The sequence below is a fragment of the Leptonychotes weddellii genome, chromosome 1 (assembly GCF_054177405.1).
Source record: "Leptonychotes weddellii isolate Sample4059 chromosome 1, ASM5417740v2, whole genome shotgun sequence".
Taxonomy (NCBI): Eukaryota; Metazoa; Chordata; class Mammalia; order Carnivora; family Phocidae; genus Leptonychotes; species Leptonychotes weddellii.
In genome coordinates, this window is record NC_138369.1 from 189788085 (window position 1) to 189797147 (window position 9063).

The 9063-nt window shown below is 56.7% G+C and overlaps 1 protein-coding gene across 8 annotated transcripts in view; it reads left to right on the forward strand.

The window, feature by feature from the left end:
* Positions 1–9063, forward strand: part of PDE9A (phosphodiesterase 9A) — a 93303-nt gene that overhangs the window by 66275 nt on the left and 17965 nt on the right. For all 8 annotated transcript variants that reach the window (XM_081800371.1, XM_081800370.1, XM_081800367.1 and 5 more), the window contains 2 exons: positions 2869–2953; positions 8188–8269. In XM_081800371.1, coding sequence (XP_081656497.1) covers positions 2869–2953; positions 8188–8269 — 167 coding nt within the window. The remainder of the gene's footprint in view (positions 1–2868; positions 2954–8187; positions 8270–9063) is intronic.

Consider the following 9063-nt stretch of genomic DNA (forward strand, 5'->3'; position numbering starts at 1 on the left):
ACTTCCGTGAGCTCTGCCGCTGAAGGAGGGTCGCGCCGGCTCTGGCGCCCCTCGGGGGAGCCCAGTGAGCCGGTGGAGAAGAGGAGGGGCAGAGCAGCCTCTGTGGCCTGTGCTATCCCTCTGCCCACTGAACCCCTTCCCCAAAGCCGGCACCCCTCTTCCAGAATCATTCCCAGAGGTTCTCCTTCAGGGTGACGTGTGACTCGCAGAGCTGCCCCCCCCACCCTTCATGACCCCCAAAGTCCTAGAGGGGACCCCCAGGCTCGCAGGGGGTGCTCCTCGTCAGGGGGGCTCCAGCAGCCCTCAGGGCTCTAGTTTGGGGTTCCGCTCTGTGCCCACCTGTTTAAAGTTTGCAGGTGGACAGATGAGGCTACCCTGTAGGGACCTGACATCCAGCCTCACTGGAGAGCTGTCTCCAGGGTCTGTGCAGGACTTCTCAGGGGTAGGGCCCCGCTCCTAGGCCGGGCCCTGTCCCTCCTGTGGGACCAGGGCAACGCGGCGCTGGGACAGGCCAAAGGTAAGCTGTGGAATCTTCCAGAAATGGCCTGGAAGGGGCGGGAGCAGCGGTGGTGGGTGCGTGGTGCTCTGGCTGCCCCCCCCCGCCCCCTGTGTTCCACCTTTAATCCTGTGACATGTTTGTTCTCTCCATTGATTAATGCCCAACTTTGCCATCTTGTTACTATCAATTTCCTTGGCAACCAGGCTTTTCATAAGCGTAATCACCATAAATTCTGAATCTCTGGGATTCAAGTTAGTGATATTGTTCTGTGTCGCCCAAAAGGCTGAATTTGAACATCACCCCCCAGTAAATGGCCCGGAAATGTGATCTACATGAACCGATATTGAATAATCGAACCTTACACACCCACCAAAAGCCATGAGCCAGGAGGCGGCTGCTAACACCAGGCGTGTCCTTAATTTACTGATGACTGGAAAAAGCAAATGAGAAAACACAAGCAGCATGATCCCAATTTTGTCTTTTTAAAACTCTGGATGGACAGATAGCTGTTTCCAACGCACGGGGGTGGGAGAGAAATGCCTGGAAAGATCCACACCACTATACATAATAAATGGGTTGTTCTCTGGGCCAATAGGACCGTAGATAAATTTTACAACATTCTTCTTGGAGATGCTCTGCATTTCCTCCGTATGTTTAAAATGTAGTAAATGTGACCGCGGACTTCCGCAGGCCACCCTGTTTGGACTTTATACTGCTTGTCTATTTGCTTTGAGGATCAAAGTCTATACCACATACCAGAACTCTTCTCCAGATCTGCTGACTTTCTGGAAATGTCTGCCCTTCATATGTCAACAAGACTGAGCTCCTTCCCACGGACACTGAATCTGCCATGTGCTGAGGTCAGCGTCCCCACGGCAGACGCAGCTGGAACTGGGGCTCCCCCGTGGGCCAGCCTCCTGCAGTGTGGCCCAGGGCCTGGACACGGCACTCTGGGAGGTCCAAACCAGAAGGGGTGGGAGCTGGTGTGCTTTTCTCTGAGGAGGACCTGTGGCTTCCAGCCACTTCCCAATGGGGTCCATGATGCAAGGAAGCGCTAAGAACACCCCGTTCCAGAAGGAGGTTTTGGGCTCTTAGTGAGGGAGTGGACCATCCCCGAGGTCGAATTCTCTGCATTTCCCCACCTGGCTGGTCCCAACCCCTTGCACTGACGGCCCTGGGCTTTGGTCCCGTGTCCTGGGGTGGGGGGGGCGGGGGGCGGACGGGAAGAACCTTCGGCCCCAACATCCCCCGAGCAGCACAGAAGCAAGTCACTAGAACCACGTCTGAATATCCGAATATCAGATCCTCCAGATTCCCACCACTTTGGGCAGAAAGAAGCAATATTTTCAGTAGCCTTGCCCCCCCGAACCCTGACCCTGGAAACGCTTGGAAAACTGCCCGGGGAGCTTGGGGTTCGGACAGGTTGCCGTGCGTTTCCCCTCTGCAGACACTTGTCGTGGGAGGGGGTTGTTTTTCCTGGAGAAATCATTCGCATCGTATTTTTAGGTATTCAGACTGCGCTTGAGGGAAAAGGGGACTAGAGTAGCATCGTGGGTAGTTATCTTTTTGCATGATAATTGAGGTGTGATTGCAGAGTAGCAAAGCAATTCTCTTCTGTTCCCTAAAAGCTGACTTGAACCCGAAAACCTCTGCGAAGCCGCTTGCTCAGTAGCAGTGTTTCTGGGCTACGTGTGCAGCTGCCAGAGTGAAGGTCTTAAAGCTGAGCGCTCGCTGGGAGGCATGAGCTCCAGTTTGTTCTTGGGAGAACAGTGGTGTCTGGACTTTGCAGGCCCTCTGCAGGGGGCTGCGAGAATGTGAGTGAGCCCGGCTCTGCTCACCCTTGACCGGGCCTGTTTGTGTTCCCTCCACATGAAGTCCACACCTTCTCCCGGTTAACTGCTCCAGTGGGACCTTAAAATGGGAAAGTTTTATAGCAATATGAGCTCATCCTTGCCGGGAAGGCTGCGGTTTTGCTCCCCGAGCTTCTGGTCGTGTTTTCAGGCACTGTGGCCTTATTTTCTCCTCTTCTTTTTAGGATAAGAGATTTCTTTGTCCCCTGTCCCCAGCTGGTGCTTAGAGGCCTGGAGACAGAAAGTGGGGAGTGGGTGCAGGAAGACTCGGGACTGTGGGGAGGGGAGCAGGGGCTCTGCCCTGCAGAAACCGCAAGGAGGGGTGCGGCGGTTCGTGCTGGCCCCGGACAGGACCGCCCGCCAGGCCAGAGTCCTTGTCCCTGAGCTGCTGGCACCCTCGGCTGCAGGGACCCCGGCAGGGGCCAGAGCCAGCTTTCTCGCGGGACCAGACCCAGTCACCAGCCTTGCGGGGTCCTCTGCGTGTCTCCATGGCAACCCCCTTGTTTTTCTTTGTCCCAGTGGAAGGCCTGAAAGTGGTGGAGATCGAGAAATGCAAGAGTGACATCAAGAAGATGCGGGAAGAGCTGGTGGCCAGAAGCAGCAGGTAAGGTCAGGCCCGGGGAGAGCAGCCCTGCACGTGGGCCCAGGGAGGGGGTGGCTCTGGGCTGCTCCCCGCAGCGCACTGCGGCAGAGCCGGACCCAGCTCCGGCCAGGATGAGCGCAGGGTGGAGGCAGCCCGGCTCCGGCTGGGGTGGGCTTGTCAACTGCACAGTCTTAGATGGAGGTGAGGAGGATGGCTTCAGTTAAAGGAGGAATAATCCTCCCAGAGATCAAAGCTTTAGGATTCACTTATCCAGCCTGAGAGAAGTTGGCATCGATTTTTAAAGAAAGGGCCCAATAAAAGGAAAAGGCATTTGGCTCACGGAGGAGGGTGTCCTGGTGCCTGGAGGCCGTGCTCCTGTGTGGACGTCCCTACAGCTCAGAATAGCAGGTCACAGGGGAGATGCCACAGGGCCCCTGGTCATTCTCCACACAGAGATCACTTGTCATGCAGAACGAGGGGTTCTCCCCTGGGGAGCCGAAATTCGTGGAAAAAACACCCCGGGCTTCCTTACACCCCCTCGAAGGTAGGTGTTTGTACAGGACCCTCTGCCGAAACTGTGGTCCCAGCAAGCGTTCGGGGTAACAGCGGAGATGATGAGGGAGGGGGCGCGGGCATGGAGCGTGTAAGTGTGGGGAGCTCGGCGGCATATAGTGGGGACAAGGAACTGAAGACTAGCCCTGCGCACAGCCCCCAGGCTGTCCTTGAAAGCGCACCTGCCAGTTTGAAGATCATTCCCGGGTCTTAAAACGTTGAGGGCGACCAGCTTAGTGAGGGAGGCTGGCCGCATGGAAGGCTCTTTGAAGGCAGGAGGTGCAGGGGAAGCTGACGTTCCCACGTGAAGGCGAGGGGCTGGCTCGCCTCGGGTGGGCTCGAAGCCACGTTAGTGTGGTCTTACAGGGACCACACCACGTTTCTATCACACCCACTTGGCACCTGATGTGGATTTGGAGATGTCATCCCATGTGATTTGGGGAAGTCAGGGTGAAGGGGTTTGTGAAAATTTGCAGAAAATTGCGAGTGAATAATTCATGCTGGACATCCCCTTAGTGAGAGGCTCTTTGGGAGCAGGAGCCAGAGGCCCTCGTGGGACCAGGTACGGTTCCGGGAGTCGGCTGGGCCCGGCTCAGCAGGCTGGAGGATGCTCAGGCCCTTGGCGGCCGGGGTCATGGAATCGCCCTCTGGCTGCCACGCGTGCCGGCCAGAGGGGGTGTGTCCCGGGCAGCAATGGGACCCCTGAGGTCCCTTCCCACCTCCGTGGGCATCACCTCACTCACAAACATGCCGACCCGCGAGCTCACAGAGCACCTGGGGGAGGCTTTTTAGAAGGCAGCCACTTGCCCCTCCTCTAATGACTAAGGCCTGCCACCTGCCCAGAGCCGCCGGGGGTGAGTCATGAGCCCCACCCTCGCTGGCCCCGTCCCTGCTGCTGCGTCCCGGGGGGCTCCCTCCAGCTCCTGCACCTTCCTCCCATCCTGGGAAAGAGGGGCGTGTGCCGTCCTGGGGTGGCTGCCAGCCCTGCTCCTGCCACTCGGATTGCCAGGGGAAGAGCTCTCCGGGTCCGGGTTGTCCCGGCGTCCCGTGGCGGCCACAAGAGCACCTGAAACAACAGAACCGATGGCCAGAAGTCAGAGATCAAGGTGTCCACAAGGCCACACTCCGTCTGAAGGCTCCAGGGCAGATCTAGTCCAGCCCCCCTCGGAAGCTTCTGGCAGCTGTCAGCAGCCCTGGGGGCTCCCGGCTGGTCCGTGCGTTACTGCAGTCTCGGCCTTCACACGGTCTTCTCCCTGCATGTGCCTCTGTGCCCAGATGTCCCTTTCTTAAAGGACACCTGCCCTCTTGGATTAGGGCCCACTGCCTCAGTGTGGCCACACGAGGAGCCATGACACCTGGGATGACCCTCCTTCCAAAGGAAGTCATATGCACAGTCCTGGGGCTTAGGACTTCCCCTTCTCACTTTTGGGGGACATAATTCAACCCACACAACGGCACAAGGGGGGATACTCCCGATTTTGGAGCACATGGGAAGAAGCCTCCCACCCGGGAGCCACAAGGCAAACCGTGACCCACCGGCGCCCGTCTAGCCCAGTGGGCAGAGCCGAGGTGTGGCAGGTGCCTGGGCCCAGCCAAGGGTTGAAGCGCTCTCCCTCGCCGCCCAAAAAGTCCATTTTTGGAGCTCACGGTGCCGTGATGCAAAGAGAAGCCTTCCCGGTGCCCTAACTGCTTCTAGAGGCGATGTTCTCGGCAGACAGTGTTCGCAGCATCCCACGGAGGTGAGAGACGGGTAGGTGTGACTTTTCAGTCACAGACCAACAGGGTAAAATTCTCAAACGTTGCTGATACATTTAGGAAAAAGAAACCGGGTGGCTTGGGCCCGGGTCTAACCCCCAGCCAGGCCACCTGCCCCGGGCCCTTCTGGGCCCCACACAAATGGCCCTTCCCTTTGCTTTACGGAGACGCAAACTCAGACAGCAAACAGGAGGCCGCCTGCGCCCCCCTCTGTCTCTGTTGTGTGCAAGGTTCCGTTTTAACCACGCAGGGATGCCGTGCAGCATGTTAGCGTCCCCGGGACCAGGCTCCTCCACACAGGGCTTCGCCTGGACTGGGGCAGAGACGGGCACCTCACACAGCTCTGGCTCCTGGCTATCAGCCCAGCTAGGCGGCGGTCGGCCTCCCTGGGGGGACAGATGTCTGCCCCGTGCCCGCACAGATGGCTGACGAGTCTGAAGGGCGGCCCCACGATCGCCCCCCACGAGCACCACCCAGCTGGGCCTCCGCGCCAGGGGCCCTCCGGCTCTGGGAGCGGCAGCGAAGGGGGGTCGCGGGCAGGCTCTGGGACGCCCCCGGACCAGGCCGCGCGCTTCTGAGACACACGCCTTGGGTTTCCCCGGGTCCAGTTTCCTGCCTAGCTGGGCACAGAGCGGAGCTTGCCGCTTCACCCCGGGCGGGGGGAGGGCTCCCCAGGGCTCCAGGGGCTCCGGTCTCCACTTCCATCCCAAACAAATGGCCTTGTCCACTGGACGAGCCACGGGGCGGGGCGCTGGGAGCCCAGGAAATGAAAGCAAAAATGAGGCCCAAATAGAATGAAAAGAAAAGGCACCATGCCAGGGGCTCTGTCGCTGGAGGAGGCTGGTTCCCGTGGCAACGGGGCACAGAGGGAGCAGGCGGGCCACCTGGCCGAGGTGGGGGAGGGTGGCGGGAGGCGCCGGGCACCCAGCAGACGCTCCCGACACCGGGATTTTCAAGGAAGCAGCTGGATTCCTGCAGGCCAACCATCTTGCTTTGTGCAAGCTTCCCCACCCCCCCGGAAAATACGGCCTGCGTACACGGCGCGTGTGGGGATGTCTGCACGGAAGAGGCTGAGCACAAGGAAGACAGGGCGATGCTGTGGTCTCCGTTCTCAAGGGCACAGAGCAAGCTCGTCACTGCTCAGAAACGTGCGGGGGCGACTTCTCATTTATAGGGCGGCAATGGGAGACACCTGCCTGGTTGGTGCCTTTTAGCGGTTCATGGGTTCATTACTCTTTCGCTGAATCTGTGTTAAAATCCCCTCCCCACACAAAGTCTGATGAGTTTTGTAAGCATCGCATTGAGGGAAAGAATAGCAGGACCCCCAGAAAATTGTACTGAAGGCTCCTTTATCAGAAAGGACACAGAGGTATTACTCTGAGTTTGCAAGTAGCAGAGCCCCCAGGTAAAACCTCCAGACTGTACAGATGAGGGGGCAAACCCCACCTGAGATCTGGATGCCGAGCTGCCCAGATGTGCTTCTGTGTATAGAGACCTCCTTTTGAAAAGAAATACCGTGTTGTAATCTTTTTTTCACTTACTATACTGTAAGCAATAAATGGATCAAATTTGAACCAACATCCAGTTCATACGTTTTCCCAGGAGGCCACAATGCACACTCATCTCAGCCCACAAAATGTGTTCTCTTCTCCTCGAAACTTGGTAGATTTTTTTTTTTTGCATTACCTTTCAGCCCATACTGTATGCAACATTTCTTTTTCCCCTTTCCCCAAAAACCTTACTTCACATAATACTCATCAATATCTTAACACATAACAGTCTGTCTTGTTGATGTACCGTGATGGTTTAAATTATTTCCGACTCAGCAACATTGAGGTGGCTTCTGGTTTATTGTGTTTTTACAACAGATAACGTTGCAGTGAATACCTTCGTGCAGAGTGGTTTGCTCACATCTAGTTCTTTTCTTAAAATATACTCCCCAGCGTAGACGCACAGGCTTAAAGGATAGGAATGTCTCATGGCTCTTACTATGCGGTATTAAAGTGCTCTCCCAGGAGACAGGACGTGATCTACAAAGTGTGTAACGTCTGAGGATAAGGGAGTATGTTCCCTTCCAGGAAGGGAGGGTCCCCGGGTGGGGAGGGGGCCACATCCAGCCCCGGGTACCACCGGGCTCAGCACACTGTCCCCTGATGCTGGACGGTGGCTTCCCTCCAGAGCACGCCTGGCTGGATTTGTTCTGTCCTTATGGCGGGGAGGGGGTACCTCGATACTTAGAAGTGAAGGAAAACAGAGTCAGGAGCCCGATAGCAAATTAATCTCTAAAGGTAGGTACGGGGGGAAACTGGAAACTAAAAGTCTGTGGTGGGGACTGGATTGGCAGCTCGGACCCCCCCCCAGAGGCACCCCAGAAGGACATGCCTTTGACACCGAGCTCTAGCGAGCAACAAGCAGAGAGTTTGCCGTGAGCAAGGTGAAAAAAACAAGTAGCAAAAGAGTAAGTTTGAGAAAGTTCCATTTTTGTTAAAAATCCAAGGCACTGTCCCTGTGTGTCCATGCCTAGGAAAATTCTGGAAGGATAACCCAAACTTAACAGAAGGTATTTCCAGGGTGTGAGAGATTGAAAGGAAAGAAGTAGGTAACGTGGGGGCTTGCTTTAAAAAAAAAAAAAAATTTGCCTACTTTCTCCTTGTTTGAATTTTTTAAAATAAAAATGTTTTTACTTGCATCATCAAAAGATTTTTTAGGAATTTGCCTAAAATGAAGGTGACGTGTTTTTGGAGAGCTGCAACATCCCAGGTCCAGGCGGGGTCCCTGGTGGGTTAGCAATGAGAGGTCACTGGCTTGCTGACTTAACAAATAAGACCAAGGGGTGTGTGGGGTCTGGGTTTGGCTGGGCTTCTTTGGTGTCACTCTGAGGAGGGGCCCCGGCAGACCCCTCGTCCGAAGCAGCCATCCCAGAGCTAATCCTGACTGTCTTCCTGCAGGACCAGCTGTCCCTGTAAGTACAGCTTTGTGGATAACAGCAAGAAACTGACACCTCGGCGTGATGTCCCCACGTATCCCAAGGTGAGAGGAAATTCGGGCTCTGGAGAAATGGCAGGTGTGCACCCCCGGCCGGGCCCCCCACCCTCAGCCACCCCGACTTCCTGGCCAGGCCCCCCTCTGTCCGCACGTTTGCAAATGCAGCTCCCACCCTGGCCCTAGGCTGTGTGACCCCCACTTGCCATTCTCAGGCCCAGTACTTTTTCTCTTCACCGTGTGCTAGCCGTGGGGGCCGCCAGGCCAGCAGGTCACAGCCCCTCCCCGCTGTCCGTCCCTCACCCATTCGGTGAGGGTGTTCATACTCAGACGTTACTGTAAGGAGCTTCCGTTTCTGAAATCACCTAAAATCTGCCTCACTGGATCTCCTGTCCTGAACAGTGTGTAGCTATCACGAGAAATTTTGCTTTTCCGCCTCGAGAGGTTTCTCCGTTGCAAGAGCCCAGGCCCTAGTGGAGGCCCCAGTGACCGGGAAGTTCGGGGCGGGGGGCTTCAAACCACCACGGAGAAGGGTCTTGTGATGTCGGTCATCGTCTCAGCCATGCCTTCAGCTGAGTCAGCGAGACCCTGGCCGGGCACTGTCCACACACGCTTCCGCTAAGAGTCAGGCTTCCATGTGCTGGTGCAGGGACAGGCTTCCCGGGCCCGGCGTGGGGCAGACCCCCCCAACTGCCCACAGTCCTCATGGGGACAAAGAGCCTCCCAGAGCCGCCCTGTGAGGGGTTCCCCCCACCCACTTCCAAATATGTGCGACATATTATCCGAGGTCTTCAGATGGACACTAGGGCCTCTTCCCACAAGAAAACATGACCCGCATCTCC